The sequence below is a fragment of the Lates calcarifer genome, linkage group LG16_LG22 (genome assembly GCF_001640805.2).
Source record: "Lates calcarifer isolate ASB-BC8 linkage group LG16_LG22, TLL_Latcal_v3, whole genome shotgun sequence".
Taxonomy (NCBI): Eukaryota; Metazoa; Chordata; class Actinopteri; family Centropomidae; genus Lates; species Lates calcarifer.
Genome location: NC_066848.1, coordinates 5,060,686 through 5,080,245, shown reverse-complemented (window position 1 = coordinate 5,080,245; position 19,560 = coordinate 5,060,686). Strand labels below are relative to the sequence as shown.

At 39.6% G+C, this 19,560-nt stretch overlaps 2 protein-coding genes across 3 annotated transcripts in view; one reads left to right on the top strand and one right to left on the bottom strand.

Annotated features, from left to right (window-relative positions):
• Nucleotides 1-87: 87 nt before the first annotated feature.
• Nucleotides 88-6,368, bottom strand: lhcgr (luteinizing hormone/choriogonadotropin receptor). Its single transcript, XM_018693037.1, has 11 exons — nt 6,199-6,368; nt 4,744-4,815; nt 4,253-4,327; nt 4,076-4,150; nt 3,889-3,963; nt 3,702-3,779; nt 3,507-3,575; nt 3,304-3,378; nt 2,867-3,052; nt 2,543-2,611; nt 88-2,339 (listed from the first exon to the last, which is right to left on the bottom strand). Exons 1-11 carry the CDS (start codon nt 6,366-6,368, stop codon nt 1,118-1,120), a joined length of 2,166 nt encoding a protein of 721 aa, XP_018548553.1. The 3' UTR covers nt 88-1,117.
• A 1,847-nt stretch (nt 6,369-8,215) lies between these two features.
• sft2d1 (SFT2 domain containing 1) overlaps nt 8,216-19,560 on the top strand; it is a 32,110-nt gene continuing 20,765 nt past the window's right edge. The window contains exons 1-7 of one of the 2 annotated variants that reach the window (XM_051076580.1): nt 8,216-8,479; nt 9,212-9,298; nt 10,346-10,431; nt 12,588-12,669; nt 13,113-13,148; nt 13,249-13,307; nt 15,852-15,872. In XM_051076580.1, the coding sequence (XP_050932537.1) occupies nt 8,414-8,479; nt 9,212-9,298; nt 10,346-10,431; nt 12,588-12,669; nt 13,113-13,148; nt 13,249-13,307; nt 15,852 (417 nt within the window). In that variant the 5' untranslated portion in view covers nt 8,216-8,413 and the 3' untranslated portion in view covers nt 15,853-15,872. Of the gene's footprint in view, nt 8,480-9,211; nt 9,299-10,345; nt 10,432-12,587; nt 12,670-13,112; nt 13,149-13,248; nt 13,308-15,851; nt 15,873-19,560 lie in introns of those variants that run through there. The other variant, XM_051076579.1, reaches the window with a different exon arrangement.

The window sequence follows — 19,560 nt, the reverse complement described above, 5'->3', positions numbered from 1 at the left end:
CTGGAGGGGGGGGAAAAGTTTACTGATCCCGACGTCACAGGAGGATTCCACGAAGGCGGGACTGAGCGTGGAAGTGGATCAAAATACCGAAAACAACCAAAATACGGGAGGAAAACAACAGATAGGCGGGACTGACAGAGGCTCAGCAGAACTCTTTTAAGAGAGTTTATGTGTTTTTATTTTGTAATTTTTCCTATTACATCTTCTTTTCTCTTATTCTATCTCGAAGACAGAAAAAATACATACTTTACAAATGTTATCTTTAAATAATCCTTATGCACATTTATGTAACATACCAACACATTGACCAGTACGGTAAATAATCTGTTTTATTTTAAGTACAAGATCTCTAAAATCCTGAAGGAGAAAAACAAAGCCCTTAGCTGTCTGTCAAACTCCTCCACCACGTGGTCAGTTTTGGCTACTGAACCGCCCACATAAATTATGGCTAAAGAATAAAACAAACATTTTATTTAACATGAATTGGTAACTGCATTGAGATTAACGTCTCCACTGGAACAGCCTCTTGGAGATGGGGGTGATCACTCAGAGAGGATTTTTATTTGATTAAACAATCACCACAAGAGCCATATATTTCCGTCATGTAACACGAACTTTCAGCAAAAGTTATGATGGAATTGTAGATTTTTTTAAAGGTTCATTATGTTCAATTTAAGTCTGTTTCTGTAGCTTTTTTCTGTAGATGTCCATTGATGTCCACCATGCCTTAGGTGTTTTGGTCACAGGACAAGTTTTGACATGTAACAACCAGGAAAACTATTCCAGTGCTCCCTGGGACTTAATTAAACAGAGGCATCATAAAGGTTGTCAGTTGGACCTGTGTTTTTTCTGGGTGAGTTGAACTGTTGTCAGACTTATAGGAAAAGGCACCCACTTAGCAGACTTATCAGAAAGTTCCTAAATAAGCTAATGATCCCTTTTCTCATTCAAAAACATGACCATTTCCAACAGTGCCAAATTGACAGATGGCCTCCAAATCCAGCATGAATAGTTTTTATTCAAGTCTCTCTTGTCACATTGTCCAGTATCAGTCTATATCAGTCTAAAACAGTTGGACTAGTATACTGTATATCTCTTATACATTTCCTTGTTGGTTTCAGGTGAGATTCATCTCTCCCCCCTCTTTCAGGTGATGGCTCTGCGGTGGCATGGCAGTCAACCTCACTCCATTGTGGGATCCTTTATTATTGCATTTATTATTGACTGCATTTTCTGGGCAGTAGGCGTTCATTCGATAAACATTGGCCTTGCTTCTGCAGCAGCCCATGGCACTCAAGAGCTGATATGCATCCTTCCTGAAAGCCTTGGTGAAGATAGCATAAAGGAACGGATTGGCACAAGAATTGATGGGGAAGAAGAGGACCAGCAGGATCTTGGAGTTGGTAACTGTAATGAGGGGAACTTTGAAGGCAGCAGAAATGGCAAAGAAGGAGATAGGTGCCATGCAGAGAAAATCTGTGAAGATGAGCACGGCCATGCGTTTTGCAATCTTGGTGTCAACACTTCTTCTGGGGAATTCAGGGTTCTTTACAGCCAAATAGATCAGCACATAACAAACACACACAATAATGAAGGCACCCACATTGAAGAGCAGGATAATTATGATAAAGGCCTGAGCCAGAGGAGTGTCTATGTCCATGGGTAAGCACATGCTGACTTTGCTGTAACTGCTCACACCAACCAGGGGCAGGATCCCCATCCCCAGACAGATGAGCCAACCAACCACCATTATGCTCGCTGCCTGTGTAAGTGCCAGACGGCGTTCCACCTGCAAAGCGTTGGTGATGGTGTGCCAGCGCTCCACGGTGATGGTGGACAGTGTGTAGACTGACAGCTCCCCACCAAACACAGACAGGAAGCCTGCGGCACTACAGCCCGGCCCTGTCTGCCATTCAATAGCATGTTGACTGTAGTAACCACGTGTGCGCAGGTCTACAGTCGCTATCATCAGAAGGTAGATCCCAATGCAGAGGTCAGCAAAAGCTAGATGGCACATGAGGAAGCGAGGCACCATCAGCTTGTTCCGGCTGGTAAAGAAGACCAGCAGCACAGTGAGGTTACCTGCGATAGCTAGAATGTTGATAAACCAAATGGCCACTCTGAGAAAACTGAAACCTGCGATGTCCTCACAGGGATTGAAAGCATCTGCTTCAGGTGTGCAAACCAAACTTGGTCGGGTCTGACAGAGGTCCAGCTCTGGATAGTGGAAATTTACATCTCCAAAAACTTCATCCTTGACAAACAGGTCAACATCTGAGAAATATGGCATGTCCATAGATAGAGTTGAATCTGCTGAACCTCCAATCATATGCTGAACCCTGTTTACAGAGGAGAAGAATAAGGAGTAGGAGATTGTTCTGGGTTTTGCTCTTGCGGCTCAAACAACATAACCTATGGGTGTAATTTCAAATCAAATATTGATAGTTTTGGTGCTGCCAATAAAACCTCTCATCAGCCACTAAGGTTTAAGGCACAAAGTTCAGTTTCACCAGGAGCAGGTTTAACAAAAGCAGTGTTTTACCTTGCTGATGGATCACTCTCATCACAATGTATAGAACCATTAGTCCATGCAGGATTAATCGGAAGGTCCCTGGAGAAAAGGAAAGAAAAACATGTAAAGACTCACTCTGAAATATGTCAGACATGCAAACACATCTGTGGAATACTAGTACTTGTATTGTAGAGTTTGTTTTGTGCTGATATTGTGGTGCAATATTGTTTATACTGTAGGTTCTCTGAAAGTAGTGAGTGGAAATTGGAACCGTGGTGGGGCAGTAGGACTCACTGAGATAATGCATGAACAGATCTCCTTAATTAACCTGTAAAATGCACGTGAGTAAGTCACCTGTGAGTGTTCCAGCTCAGGAGTGCACAGCAGTGACTGTTATAGGTGAGGTGGGCCTCTCGCAGGCTCCACAGTCCCTGCAGAGGAGACAAACTCTTCAAGGCGTATGCTGACTGGGCTAACAACACAAGAACTGACTCCAGTCCCTGTGGTGGCAACTTTGTAAGAGCTGTTGCAGATACGTCCCTGTAAAGTAACAGAGTGCACGTACAGTAATATAACTGCATGGGGGTGCAAACACCTCCTTGTTAGCACCGTGCTGTCCAGTGCCTTGGAACATAGAGTCAAAATCACCCTATCCACCCATCTAGCTTGAAGACAGTCTTTGATTTGTATGGTCAATTTGACAAAAATTACATTCTTTCCGCTCCCAAATAAATTTAAGTAAATAAATGTTGCATTAAGTGGCTCCCAAGCGGTTTATAAATGTCACTTACAAGACCCCAGGGCCTGTGGCTCCTTTGAAAGCGTCTCTGTGGATCACTCTCAGGTTTCGGTTATTCTTTAACACCCTAAAGATAACAGAATGCTGGGTAAGGGAACAAACTTTAATGGTGCAAGAGTAGAAACTCAACTGAAATGATTCAGAAAAAAGAAAGAGGAAAAGAAGAGAAAAAAAGAACTAAATGTGGGAATATACAGCTTATCTATCTTTGTCCCATTGAAGGCATAGTCGTGTATTTCTCTGATGCCGTTGTTGTACAGGTTCCTGCAATTAGTTACAAGAATATTATGACTAAATGTGAGGACTTACTATCTCTTTAACTAACATTTATTTCTAACTAACTGATAGTCTAAAACAATTAAAAGGCATTGCATTTCTTGCATCACTTACATTGTAATGTATTCATTTGTCATTCCAATGAAAGCATTTGGGGGTATTTCCAGTAGATACAGATTGTCACAGATATCCCTGCAATGACAATGACAGTTTATAGCAAAGCAATGTAATTAGTGTTTTGGTGATTTGCCTTTTATTTTTATTTGTCATGAGTCTCTTCTTGAGCAAAAGATGCACTTACAGGATAAACTCTGAATCAAGAGAATTGATAGATGTAATGTCAGGAAAAACTGTTATCCCAGTATTTGAGATGCTCCTGTTATGCAAAGAGAAACAGGTTATTCTGTGATATGTTTTGTTACTTTTAATGTACTGCTGAGAAAAAGTTATTTCTTGGTGTTCAGATTGTATATTTTGAGGTCTCTTACAGGTAATGTAGTCTGGGGAGGTTGTTAAATGTCCTCCGGCTGATGTGCCTCAGACTCCTTGTATTCTGGATTGAGCTGCAAAGCATTATTAAACTTCAGTACAGTGCTACACTATAGTAAAAGTAATAATAGTAATTATTATGTTAATTATTCCATAGAAAAAAAGAAAGAACTTACATTTCAGAGAGGTTGAGAAGGTCATTAAACGCTAATGTCTCAATGGTTTCTAGGGTCACACTCTGAGCAATCTCACTGAGTATACAGCACAAACAACACAAATACATTTATCCAGAGAACATTTACTTTTAAACTGGAGCACTTAAAGAGAAAGACAGATTACTGCTCAGTGTGCAGACAGTGTCTTGACCTATTGTTGTAAAGGGGACATGCACTCAAAACCAAACTTTGACTCAATTCTGTGGTATACATCAGAGAATTGGCAGTGTATCCATTTTTCTTTTCTACTCTGAACTTCAGGGCCAGGATTGTAACAACTAAAGTTGTAAGTTTTGAGTTGACAGTGTTTATCACAATAAACCAGGGTTAGTTGACAAATTCAGTGAATATTAAATGAAGAAAAAGCTCAAATAATATAATATTAGTATAAGTAAGTATATAATAATGTCCAGTTAGTCAGAGTTAGTCAGCGGGAGAAAACTGATACTTACATCCTCTGGACTCCTTTCAAACCCTCAAAGGAGTGGCTTGAAATGGTGCGCAAAGACAAGTGATATAGAGACCTGGAAAAACGATATGGAAATGGACATTTACTGTCATTTCAAAGTATTTCATAAATAATTTAAGACATTTTACATAAGTGAAGAAAAACATTTTTATTTAAAATTTCTGTTCATTTGACAAAGTTCCTGGAGTGTGAGAGTGTGCATGTGTGTAAGTGTATTAGTTTCATACATGCATGGGGCTGTTAGCCTTGGTGTTCACAGACACTTATCAGGAGAGACTCAAGGTTCTGTGATTTACCAGAGGAGAGGTCAAGATTCCCCATTTTCCAATCTTCAAACAGACTGTTACAAGGTATGTAACAGTGTGTTTGAGCTCTAAAAGTGAGTTCTGATGCAAAGGAACCATATAGTCTCAGGGGATGCACTGTGTACTTGACTGTGTGAGAACAACTTGACATGTTCTTCACAGGTAATTAAGCAGCACACATGCAGAGCCCTCAAGTGTGGCATGCTGTGGTGCTTTTACTAAATATTTCTCTATTTAGTAGATAGAAAAATCAAAAATAGAAAATCAAAAATAGAAAAATCAAATATTAGTGAGAAGCTTGTGTTTTTCAGTCTGCACTACAGGTATATCCATAAATTAATTGTTAAATTATTAGGAATTAAAAACATGATGTAAAGATACAGGTTCAGAAATGAAAAGTAAGGCTAGCAGTTACTATGCTGGCGAAACAACTTTCTTTTAAAAAGTGCAGTCTAGTTGTCTATGTAGCAGGTGATCAAAGGCTACACCTGAGATTTGTTCCCCTAATTAGACTTAACTTGCTTTACAGGTGGCAAGCTACACTTTGAGTCATCATTACAGCCCCAACACAGTCAGGTACAGTAAGGCACAATCGCGTGTCAGGGCAACTTGACAAATTTTTTTATTTTAAACTTGAACAACATTTCAACAAATTGACCCAGTACAGTCAGTGCCTGTTATACCGGCTGTGGAAGTGTTTTCACGCTCAAAATAACTTGTGCTGTATGTGCGCAAAAGCGATTGCATCAACACACATTCTTCAAATATGCTGCTATCTCCTAAGACAAAAATGTAAAAATCTGCATCAGTCACTTAAGCAGTATTACATTTAACCTTAATGTTAATACATTTCAACGTGTCTCACAGCGAGTGCGTTTCAAGCGCATCCTCGCTCCATGCGTAAATACGCACGGAACAGTCTTGGCAATGGCTTTATCAGAGCAGTTAGTTGCACAAAGAAACAGGTAGAAATGAATTCTCTCTATGTCAATTATAGCATCGTACATTAACAAACATCGATCAGTCAGGATTAACCGTTCTTCACTTCACAGCTTGTAAATGTGTCTATCATACACGCACCATCTCGCAGTCTTTACTAGATTCGTAAAGTCATGTCAGTGGTGTGAACTTACAGTCTATCGATGTGACCCATCGTCAGAGTAGATCCCTCTGTCACATTGTTGCATCTGATTGTGTCGGAGAAACAGCGGCAGATCATTGGGCAGACGAAACCCGAAGCGCGCTCGTATCCATAGAAGAATAAAACAGATAGGAACGAGAGCACTGGCAGCGATGTCCACATCGTTGCTGCTGCCTGGAAAACGTCTGAACGCGGAGGAGCCTGGATGTCCACTGAATGCTGCGCACTTAGATATTTGGATCTTCCTTAAACTCTCAGTTGAGTCAGTTGAAACTGATGGTGAAGTCAAACGTTGTAAACAGCTGTTTATTTTTTGGTATTTATACTGTATGACTGTTCCCTCACAGAAAGAAAAGCTTAGACATGATGAGACCTTATTAAATCAGTGTATAGGAGGGTTTTGAAGTGGAAATAATCTATGGTGTTATCCTGTGATATACACATTTCCATGGGCACATCTGACAGTAAACACTTTTGATGACCATCCTGACTATGGTTAGATGTGTACTATAATGGGACAGTTTACTTTGATATATGTGGTTTACGAGAGGTGCAGCATAGTAAAGTTGACTGACTTTAAAGACTGTGAGGGAAGTAGATGTAATACATTCTTCTCTATTGGCTGCTTGAGATTTAGATGTTGAATAAAGACAGCATTCTAGGACATAATATTTGAATGTTCCAGTGTACTGATATCTTACTTTTGTGTCAGTATTGTGACTGTAGACCTTAATGCGTTCCTTCATAACTTAAAAATATTTAGATATTAGCTTCCACCTTCCAAGGGAAACTGCCCAGGAACAATGCAGAGAAGCCACTTTAACATAATGAATGACTTCAACAAAGTGATGTAACTACAATATACCTTCTCTTAACTGTGACAGCACTGGTTGAACTTGATCATTTATAGCTCAGTTCTAATGGTCCATTGTATGTCTGTAGTAGTTTATGTCTGAAAACGTTTGAGGGGTGATGCACAATAACTTTAGTGATTTTCAGATTCATCAGCATCCTCCTGTACTGGCAAGGATGTTGTTATGATTGTGTGTTTTCAGTGATACGCTTTCCTTTTGATTGTGTTTGCTCACCCCTGTGTCGGTAAGTGCTGTGTATTTAAGACTAATTGAAATTGAAATTGAAAGATTTGTGTTGTGGCACACAAATAAAAAGCCAAGTGAATGACTATGTCCCTCAGGAGCACAGTGTGACCCAAAGTCAAAAGCCTCCCATAGCTGTATCTTCTTTGGCGCCAGTTGTGTTGTTGATAAAGACAAGGCAACATTATGTAGCCTTGACACACAAAATTTTATGCCACATTTCAGGCTGGAAGACTGTCATTCTTAAATCATGGCACTTGGATATAGAGGACTGATGAAAGCCTCAGATAAAAAACAAGGCATTTGCAAACCTTTCTGTCATTTCCCCTTATTCAGACATAAAACACTTATGAATTATTCAACCAATTTCAGTGAAAAAAAAAGTACTGTAGCCATACTGTACCGACAGTGCCAATTGTTTCTTGCCATGTCGCTTTCTCTCCACTGGGTGGCAACAAAACGACAGAAAAGCAAGACGCATAAAGCAGTTGTCAAATTATAGATTTGAAAAAAAGGAGTAATGTAAAGTATGTGAGAGAGGGTAACAGGCTAAATCAAGAAAGAAAACGCTGGTATTTTAGACAGCGATGCCACTTAATATAAGCTATATTTATTTATTTATCATTTATTAACAAATTTACCTGGTTTGTTTAAATAAATAAGCTTTTGTTGTTTTAGTTGTTTCCAATTAAATTAAATATTGTAAGGCACCAACAGTGAATTACACCCAATATATTAGACGGTGCAATTTTATATCATTATTTTTTTATTTTTTTTCTAGGTCTTTGTTTATTTAAGTTTTGTAATACCGTTATTTCCGACGGCACTGAAAGGCAGCAACATTTGCGAGGAAGTCGTCTTGGTGAAGTTCCTCTAACACGCTGATCTGCGGTCAGTGTTTGACATACCTCTTCAGTATTACGGCGGAACAGTGGGTGCGTACAAACCGATTCTGAGCCAGCACTGAAAGAAAGTGTCGTTCAGGAAGTCAGAGTCGTTACTGCGACGAGCAAAACTTGTAGACTTAAATCGTACATTTACAGTAAAAACTATATTTGAAGACGTCGGGCTTCACTGTTTTCTAACCATTTTACCAGCTAGCTTCTAGCGATGGACAAACTTCGCCGTGTGCTAAGCGGCCAAGAGGAAAATGAAGAATTGGGTCTCACTGCACAGGTAGCTACTGTATGACAGTGTACGCTGCTAATGCTAACGTCGTGTCACTTGCTAAAATGTAATAAAAAGTAGCAGTGTGTTAGTTTCGTTGCTTGTCTGAGACTCGGCGTTGCTGTTCAGATACCTGCTGTTAATGTTAATGTGCTTTTATTTTCTCAGAGTGAGCTAGTAGCTGTTTGAAGTAATGTCAGTTTACGACGGTTTGACAGTTAGCTAACGTTAGCTAACAAAATAGTTCCATGAACGTGTTTATATCTGTATTTTTTCTCGCTCCCGTTCAAAGCTAGCTATGATATTCCTCTTTCAGCAGTTTCTTAATTGCATTTGCTTGTTTATTTACACTTTTTGCACGCGTTCCTGATGAGAAGGAAATGAGGTGAGTTGCTGTTTGAACCCTGTGTTTGTATGTTACGTGATGGTACTTTTTAAACTTGTTACAAAGATGAAGTTTCACTAGAGTCAAAATTGCTTGCACGTGTGTATTTCATTGCAGATTCTACTTCACAGTTTCGTTTTATTAGGTCATTTGCCTAACTCCAGTATGCCGAGTACTTATCTGTATCTGTAACTTAGACCTGAGCTGTGTGTGTGTTTGTGTTTTAAGATAACGCTGTAGTTGGGTGTTTTCTGCTTGGCTCCAGCCAACTTGGTTAAATCATGAGTAGGAAGCCTGTGGGTCTTTGTGCAGGTCATTAGGTTTGTCTTGTGACATCCTCCCATTGTTCTCACCAGGTCCTTGATGCCACCACTCTCAGCTACAGTACCAGGGTGAAGTGGTTCGTCATATGCTTTGCTGGAGGCATCCTGTGTTCAATACTTGTGAGTGTGTCTCTGTCTTTAAAATTGAAAATGAAAATGCAGCTTTTATGTCCTGTCTGACTTTATATTGACATTGGGAATGCTGACAATGCAGAGTGTCTATAACACTGGTAGCAAAGGTCCAAGTTAGTTTTTCTGTGCTATCTGTGGTTTGTAGGCTTTGTAAACCAAGTTGTTAATATGGCTCAGCCCCATTGCCATCAAGACAAATTTGTTTCCTCTTGCACTTAATGTGATTGGCACATGTCACTTGTACTTAATTAACACATAAAGGTTGCTTTATGTCACTGAATGTTTCAGTTTGTAGTCTTGCAGTTAAGATGACAGGAAGTCCTTGTCACAGGTGGCACCTACTGATAACACTTTGAAGCCACTGCATAGTGATAATTCACACTGACACAACACAACCTCTCTGTGGAGGCTTGATGGTCAAACTCACAGTTGGGAGATCTTCACGCATCCATCAACTAAACAGCACATAATCTTCATGATTCTCAGTGTCTTAATGTTTCCTCCATTCATGCATTTAAAAAAATACTTACCTTCTATCTGGATACTCTTTTCTTGTTCATGGTTGGCGCATTAACCCCTAAGCAACATTCAGAATTTGTTTTGCAGGTTATTCAAATGTCCTAACACCCCTGAAAATGACAATGTTCAAGTAAATGATAGCTGCTGCATCTCCTTAAAAGCTTTATTCATAACGTGATCTCTAAATCTCAACTGTTCCATGGTGAAATACTCCGCTTAGATTGTGTGTCACCACACTTCCTCTCGGAGAGTTATCCAAACAGGGCACATGTTTGATTATAATATAATGATGGCTGTGATTCTTTGACAAGGCCTTGTGGTGTTTTATCACTAGGGGGAGCCAATTATGTCCTTTTTTTTAACATCAAAACATGACCAAAAACTTTGCCTTCAATCTTATTTATGTCCAGGATTCATTTATCTTCTTGGTAAGACTGTTTTCTTTTGTCTTATACTCCTCAGTTAAAATGCATTGACATACTGCGTTGCTGACAGATTGTCTTGTCATTTTGACAGGGGTCAGCATTATTGTTCATTCCGCATACTGGAATCAAGCTTTTTGCCATCTTCTACACACTAGGGAATATCGCAGCTCTTGCCAGGTAAGTCCAGTCGTGGTTCGGCTGGTCTGAGTATTACCTTTGCTCACCAGTGTGGTGCACTGCCAGGAATACAACAAATAGTGAGCAGCCAACTCATACACTCTGGTATCATTTTGCCTTAATGACTGCCACACCTTGTTATAGTCATCCTTGGCAAAGCTAAAGGTTTGCGTTTAGGCTGTTTTTATAAAGACAACACATCCTGTAGACATAGCTCTAATTTACTGTCATTCTCCTTTGTGCACTCAGCACCTGTTGTCCAGTGTTTGGAGCACAGTGCCTGAGGAACATTGACATTTTTTCATTCTGGTTTATTGATATTGACATTCTGATAAACAGTGGCGACTACTGATTCAGCTCAGGATTGTAGGATTATAGCTAAAGCGATAATCTCCATGATCTAATCAGATTAGTATTAGTATTAATTATCAGTATTACTACAATTTAAATGAACAGAAAACAAACTTTGTGAATCTAGCCTGCAGCTGAATCTTTGTTTTGGAAGCAGAGACTGTTATTCACTACTACAATGTATAACATGGTTTGGCAGGCATACCTGTCAGTAGGGATTGCACAATTTTGATGCAACAGAGCAGGCACTCCAATCACAAAGGGTTCTTATTGCACCTAATTATGTTTATTTAATTGAGAACTTGATGATTAATATTATGCAATTATTTCTGCATTTTTTTTCTCATTTGCCTCTAAAGGTTGAGGAGACATAGTGTTTGCTTGCCAGTTATCTGTGGAAATATATCGACTAAATTGATGTCTGTCTGTCTTATTTGACAGACAGTGAACCATTGATGAGGGGTTTGTTTTCAGACCGGGCGGTCTCTGTTTTCAGGTATTATATGTCCAGAGGGTTTAGATGCATCAAGAAACTGGGTCACCTTCTGCTTTCATAGCCCAGGTTACCAATCCAAAGCAAAGGAGTGTCATATTTTAATTGACTTTGACTACACAGAAACTATTGTTTCCATCATTTTACCTACTGTAGAGGAAGGTTCTGTCAAAAACAGGAATGTTATAATGGCATAACAGTAAATCATATAGCATCTTCTATATGTTTTGTTTTTGTTTGCTTGTTTTCTATCAATAATATGATCCCTTTTGACCAGGAATTTAAGTGCTTGGCTTTGGACAAGTCACTTCAATTTGATACATTTCATTCTGGTAAAGGGTTTCCTTTCTTGTTTTTTTGTTTTGTAACATTGCTGTCATCCAGCCTCAGGCATTGCTTAGTCAGTTGTCAAATTAAATTTAAATTCCCAGGCCCAGTCAACCATATATAGATGACTGATTTTCCCCCTCTCTAATCAGCAGTAGCAGCATGTGTGTGCAGACATCATTAGTGTCTCTGTCACATTGAGCAGTTGAGAAAAAAAGCATCCATCCCTCTCAGCAAACCAGTAGAGAGAGTCTGCGTCAACAGAGACTACTCTCGTGTCTCATCTAACAGATGTGACGCTCCACAGACTCCCTCTACCCACACAGCTTTGCTGAGCCCAGCTCTGCGTGCCTCGTCAGCGGGGAAAGCCTTTGTCTTGTTACTTTTACTGACGTCACACATGCATCATGTAGGAGGTTTTAAATGTGTCATCGTGGTGTTGGGCATGAAATATTTACCCCCCTTAATAAGTGCAATATGTAGTGTAAATTTGATTATGGCGGCCAGACAGTTCTGTCACTCAGAATCAATTTGTTTATATGTGATGTACACATATATAAAGTTCTGACAGCCACCTGAATGATGAAGTTTAGTTAAAGAATATTCATTTTCTAATGTTAAAATTATGGAATAGACACATACTTTTTAAATCCAAACATTGAGTAGACATAGAGGTTTGGGTACTGTGTCTGATATAGGTGAAAAGATTCATGATATTTGCTCCATTTATCAAACCTTTGTAATTACCATTAGCATAGCCAGCATGCTGAACAGGAGGGGCACCTACAGAAACTGCAAATGAATCAGCACATATTCACACAGTCATGGCTTCACTGTTTAAGAGGTAATCTCTGGAAAGTGCAATGAAAATATACAACATTGGTGAAAGGTTATGACCAGATACAAACAACAGGTCACTGCACTTTTCACTGATGTTTAAAAAGTGTCACTTGTCTGTTTTTTCTGTTTGTTTGTTTTTGTAAAGCACCTGCTTCCTAATGGGACCACTAAAACAGCTGAAGCGCATGTTTGAACCAACAAGACTGATAGCCACCATTGTTATGCTGGTAAATACTTTGTGTTTTACTGTTACTTTTAACTCTTATTATAGTTCAATGTATGTTTTTCATTTTTCAGATTATATTGGAAAATATCTGAGATCTTTACTTTTTACTGCAAGTGTTAAAAATTGTTCTTAATAAATTCTCCTTGACAGGAAGCAGCATTATATTTATATGAAAGATCTATATCTTTCTGACTTTGGATTAGAAAGCCAGGGTCAATTTAAGGTCTGATACCCTTCACTTTGTGGTCTTAGAGGATTGAGAAGATAAACTGACTGATCTTGGCAACGTACTTCAGCCTGACACTGTTGTTTTCTGTGAATAGATTTAGTGATTTTCTTTGGTTTAGCATTGTACAATTCTTGTGAAATTATCTGCCAGATAGCAGACATCATCCTGCAAACTTACAAGAAGATACTCTAACCATTCCTTTCTTCTTCTACCAGCTCTGCCTTATCTTAACACTTTGTGCAGTGTTTTGGGTAAGTGGATATTACATAGTTTTCAAACCTATTACAATCTTTATTTTTTTTAATGCAGAGTTTTGTTCTATTAGAATAACCATTGTGTTTTGTTTTACAGTGGCATAAAAAGGGACTGGCTATCATCTTCTGTATTCTGCAGTTTTTGGCAATGACATGGTAAGTTTGACCTGAGAGTCTGAGCCAGTCTGAGTCTCTCCACTGTACTACAGTTGGCAGTTAATTTACTCATTATTCACAGCTGTGTCTTTTCCGTGTTTGGAAACTTTGCTCCAGCTGCTGTGGCTTGCATTAAATGTCTGAGTTGAGATAATCATGCTGCTAAAGCTTTAATCTGATTTACTGCTGTCAGCACATGCACAGCTAAATCTGTGTTTAAACTTGCACAATCATTGTCACATTGCATATTTAACTCAGATTATAAAGAGTAGATATCATACCATTTAAGTGTCCTATAGTGATAACAAGAGGCACAAATAATGTGACATAAAATACTGATTAAATTGATTTGCCCTAGTTTTCCTGAGCAGTCAGTGACATCTGCTTGATGTACAGGTTGAATCAGTGGTGGTGTAATAAGACTGGTAGGTAGGTCATGCCTGGTGTCATAGTAGGTCAGTATGTTTTTGGCCCTGTGGAGGAAGAGGTGGTGCCAGGATCAGTGTAGACCTATTTGTTGTGACTCACATGCAAATACAAACTCCCTGGCAAATAGAGATAGACAGATATTTCCGCCTGTGTTGTTTACACACAAGACAAAGTCAGTGCCAGCTCTCTGTGGGGTCATTACTACTACTAAACATTGGTGAATGGTCCTATGAGAATATGTGTATATATACACCTTGACCATAATACAAATAAAGACTTAAACACTTAATATTATATTGTATTGAATGTTTAGTGCTTAAATTCTGCTCTATTCATTCCCAAGATTTTATTGCAGTACACAGTCATTTGATGTCATTCCATCTGTTTTACAAAATCAGATCCCTGTTTGAGTTTTTTACCTCACTTGGTTTGAAAACTTTAATCAGCTCTGTTCTGTTTTTAACAAAAATGTTGTTTTACCATGACATTTGTGTTCATTAGGGGGCTAAACCACTTGGTTTATTGGCCAAGTAGTCAATGTACTGAAAATTGATGGACAACAATTTTGATAAGTGCTGAAGTCTTTTATAAAGACAATTGCCAAGCATTCTCAGTTTCCTGCCTCCCCAAATGTGTGGCATTGATACTTTTTAGTCTAAACAATTAATTGATTAAAGGCAAAAATGTGAATAACTCTTAGTTGCAGCCCTACTGTTCATACTTTTAAGGCTTTCTGAATCCTGCAGGTAACTCAGCTTAGCTGACTAAGAAAAGAGAACATGTAGTAGTAAGGTCAGTGGGGTTAAGTTAGTGAATAATAGTGAGACCTGTGAATGGTCCGTATTGACATGTCAGCACTTGTACGTTCATTAAATTTTGCATATTTGCATAGCAGTAACAATAGAGTTTCAGTGTGTGAATGTACATTGAAACACAAACACCAGCAACTCAGGAGGAAGGGAACGGACGATTTCAGTGCATCACTGAGCAGGACTGTGTCACCCTCATGACTACACCACTTTTGCACCTACGTGCTGTCCATTCACTTCCACTCTGCTTGCGTTCTTAGAGGCATCACCATGGCAACCACAAGTCACACATCCCAGACTCATTCACAACAGACTGGGGGCATAGTGCACTCCCACGCAGGCACTCAGGCCTGTGAGAAGGTGGTTCTGTAATAAGACATTGCCACTGACCCACACATACACACAGAGGTGGGCAAAGTCCAGTCCTCAGGCTGAATTCTGTGAAGTGACCGTATGACACTGAGGCACTGACTGGCTTGACACTGACTCAGTGTAGAGCATGGCAGACAGCAGGAAGTTTTATAACAATTGTTCTGGTTGCTTTTTCTTAACTTACTTGTTTAGTTTACTTATTTAGCTTAGACATTCAGAATATTCACTTCAAAAATGTTTACATCACTTAAAGTAATTGTTACGGCTCAGATGAGACAGATTAGGGTTTCCTGCTAACTGGTGATTAAATAAGATGGCAGTCATGCTCAGGCTTAGGCTGTAGTTAATAATTCAACTGCTGTACCAAATTCCTCACATATTTTACATATATTAGTCGTCTGATCAAGGGCTGTATTAGCTAAACTTCAGCTATTATCACTTCCAGTACAGGGTATCATGTTTTTATTGTATGTGCTGTTTGGACTAACAGTCTGGCTGCAATCATTAGAGCAAAGATTGCAGCGTATCCAATTCATTCACAGTCACATTTGGTTAATCCTCTTGCTGAGTGTCATCAAAGACCCTCAGTCCAGTGATTAAACCCTTGATGGAGCATTCAAGCTTCAAACACATTTTGGTGTGTCGCTCAACAAGCAATTGTCAAACAATTATTAGGCTACTATGAAATCCTAAATCTATTCTGTCTATCTAATCTATCTAACATGAAATAAACACTAATTAAAGCTGCGAGCAGCGTTGAACGGGCCCTCGCACCCGGCGCCCGTCGGGGGAGCGGCGACCGCGGGACCCCGGCAACCGCGGGGTCAACGCAGGTCGCAGGGCACACGCTGGCGTAACAGTTCACACTTCCGAGATGTAAAAATTTTAAATAAAAGCTTTTATGCTAATTATTTTCTGTGATAATATTTTTCAGAGCTCATCATCTGTGACAGCTCTTGGCTCTCCTGACTGTAACCTCCCTGTGGCAGCTTCTCACAGACTCAATCAACTCCTCTTCCCCTCCCCCCTCAAACACAAACACAAACACACACAGACACACACACACACACACAGAGAGAGAGAGAGATACCCCCTCCCAAAAGGAGATAAAACTCAGTTTTAACTTGAGTTTACAAGCTATGAGCTTTGAGCAAAGCATTTTTTTTAAGTTCTGTTATTGGGTGCATATATAAATCATTTGTGCTTAAACAAGGCTTATAATGAAGTTATTTGAACAGTGAATATCTCATCTGCCTAAAGTGAGGGCGAAGCCACTAACCAGCTGTAGGGATGGGTATCATTAGGATTTTATCTTTATCCATACAGACCCCTATCAGTCCAGCTCAGACTGTTACTGGTTTAAGAGAGTGAAGTTTATAGCAATTTGCAAAATTTGGAGATTAGTGACAAACTAACCAGTTAGACTACATACAGACAAGCTTTCATTTTAGCTGTTAGTAACAGTTTGCCATGAGCTTAACCAGCGTGCTGTGCTTCCTGTTAAACATGTCATGAGACTGTGGACAACGCTGAAAATATTACTTTACTAACTACTGGCCGAACAGGCGCTTTTACAAAGAAAAGGTAAAGGCCAGCAGCTTTTACTTTTCAATGCACTTGTTGTCAACTTGAGTGGCTTATATTCAGCTGGTTCACCTCGACGCCGGTGGATGTAGACGTGCACTTTTCCTGTCGCCGTACACTGTGTAACATGAAAATATCAGCTGACCCCTTGTGAAATTTCCTAACTGATCAAAACCAAACTGTAAAGACAGCATCAATCCACGCTCAGCTTTGGTCAAGGGGAGACATATGGTAAGATTACATGAATTCAAAATAACCTACAATTCCTTCAAATTAATTTGAAGCCAGTTTAATTTTTTGAGCCAGCTTTGACATCTGCAGATATGAGTTTCTGAAGAGGGGCCTGCTGAGGTTAGATGTGCTGAATAATATCCATTTTCATATCAGAAAAAACACTGCATTAAACATTGTCTTAGCTCACTGAGCTGAGGTCAACAGGTAATATAACCAACCTGTGAGGTGGCTCACCCCCGTAAGATAAACACATAAATGATCCCTGATAGAACCGATAATTAAAGGCACATCAGTGACAGGGAATGCTATTAAAACTAAACTATAAACTGGTGACATTAACTGCAAAAGAAGATTTTTATTGATACATTTCAGGTAGAATTTAGTTTTCAATAAGGAAAATGCTGTAAGAAACCTGAATTTGTTGCAACAAATTTAAAATAAAAGCTTTTATGCTAATTATTTTCTGTGATAATATTTTTCAGAGCTCATCATCTGTGACAGCTCTTGGCTCTCCTGACTGTAACCTCTCTGTGGCAGCTTCTCACAGACTCAATCAACTCCTCTTCCCCTCCCCCCTCAAACACAAACACAAACACACACACACACACAGATACCCCCTCCCAAAAGGAGATAAAACTCAGTTTTAACTTGAGTTTACAAGCTTTGAGCTTTGAGCAAAAGCATTTTTTTGCAAGTTCTGTTATTGGGTGCATATATAAATCATTTATGCTTAAACAAGGGTTATAATGAAGTTATTTGAACAGTGAATATCTCATCTGCCTAAAGTCAGGGCGAAGCCACTAACCAGCTGTAGGGATGGGTATCATTAGGATTTTATCTTTATCCATACAGACTTCTATCAGTCCAGCTCAGACTGTTACTGGTTTAAGAGAGTGAAGTTTATAGCAATTTGCAAAATTTGGAGATTAGTGACAAACTAACCAGTTAGACTACATACAGACAAGCTTTCATTTTAGCTGTTAGTAACAGTTTGCCATGAGCTTAACCAGCGTGCTGTGCTTCGTGTTAAACATGTCATGAGACTGTGGACAACGTTTGAGCCAGCTTTGACATCTGCAGATATGAGTTTCTGAAGAGGGGCCTGCTGAGGTTAGATGTGCTGAATAATATCCATTTTCATATCAGAAAAAACACTGCATTAAACATTGTCTTAGCTCACTGAGCTGAGGTCAACAGGTAATATAACCAACCTGTGAGGTGGCTCACCCCCGTAAGATAAACACATAAATGATCCCTGATAGAACCGATAATTAAAGGCACATCAGTGACAGGGAATGCTATTAAAACTAAACTATAAACTGGTGACATTAACTGCAAAAGAAGATTTTTATTGATACATTTCAGGTGGAATTTAGTTTTCAATAAGGAAAACGCTGTAAGAAACCTGAATTTGTTGCAACAAATTTAAAATAAAAGCTTTTATGCTAATTATTTTCTGTGATAATATTTTTCAGAGCTCATCATCTGTGACAGCTCATGGCTCTCTTGACTGTATCCTCCCCTGTGTTAGCTTCTCACAGACTCAATCAACTCCTCTTCCCCTCCCCCCTCAAACACACACACACAGACACACACACACAGAGACCCCCTTCCAAAAACCCATCAAAGAGTAATACAATGGCTCCATCTGTAGGATAAAGTAGAGAGTCGCAACAGGAAGTTACCCCAAAATCTGAGGTTTTCAAACAGGAAGTTGGGTTTCCGAACTTTGACGGGCCAGAACCGGCACACGCTTCGACCAAAACTCACAATTTTCGGAGGACTTCTTCCAAAAATTGTCAAGGAGGGGCTGACAACATTTGAAGTGAATCTGGTCACCCGTCTAGAAACTGGACATCACACTATAAAATATGTCATTTCCTGCTATAAATAGGTGGCGCTACAACAATTGTATGAATATTGACATATGGATGTGTGCAGATAGGTACCATTAACAATCCTGTAAAGTTTGATGCAGTTTGGACAAAGTATGGCCGAAATATAGCAAAAATAAAGCAACTTCCTGTTTCGTGGCGAGTAATCGAACTTTGAGGGGCCATAACTTCCACGCCCTTCAACAAAAACTCAAAATCTGCCGCAATTTAACATCGTCTATGTCTTAAGAACATACTATTAAGTTTTGAAGTCAATGGGATAATGCGTCTAGGACTAGTTCGCGTTCAAGCGACCCCTGGAAATGGCCAAAAACACACAATTTTTCACCTTCCAGTCAAAATAAAAATACTTTCTGTTGGGTTTAGAATATGGCTCCAAGAGACTTTTTGGTGCGTCATGGGATGTTACATATGTGTGCAGATTTTCAGATTTTTAGGCGCAACGGGCTTGAGGGGCTGTTCCGTTTAAAAATGTAGGTGGCGCTACCGAGGGCATTTTACCACGCCCCATGCTCAAGACCCCTAAATTATTAAATTTTTCGCCGTGCCTGACGCGTCTGCAAATTTTGGTAAGTTTTCACGCATGTTAAGGCCCTCAAAAAGCCGATCTAAGAGGCGGAAAAAGAAGAAAAAAAATAATAATAATAATAATTAAAGCTGCGAGCAGCGTTGAACGGGCCCTCGCACCGGCGCCCGTCGGGGGAGTGGCGACCGCGGACCCCGGCAACCGCGGGGTCACGCAGGTCGCAGGGCACACGCTGGCGTAACAGTTCACACTTCCGAGATGTAAAAATTTTAAAATAAAAGCTTTTATGCTAATTATTTTCTGTAATAATATTTTTCAGAGCTCATCATCTGTGACAGCTCTTGCTCTCCTGACTGTAACCTCTCTGTGGCAGCTTCTCACAGACTCAATCAACTCCTCTTCCC

What these genes read in the sequence shown, in the direction of transcription:
- lhcgr (XM_018693037.1), bottom strand. Translation starts at nt 6,368, where the DNA reads ATGTGGACATCGCTGCCAGTGCTCTCGTTCCTATCTGTTTTATTCTTC. An exon ending in ATGGGTCACATCGATAGACT is followed by an intron (nt 4,816 to 6,198) that starts GTAAGTTCACAC and finishes TCGTTTTTCCAG; the next exon opens with GTCTCTATATCACTTGTCTT. An exon ending in GGGACAAAGATAGATAAGCT is followed by an intron (nt 3,379 to 3,506) that starts GTATATTCCCAC and finishes TGTTATCTTTAG; the next exon opens with GGTGTTAAAGAATAACCGAA.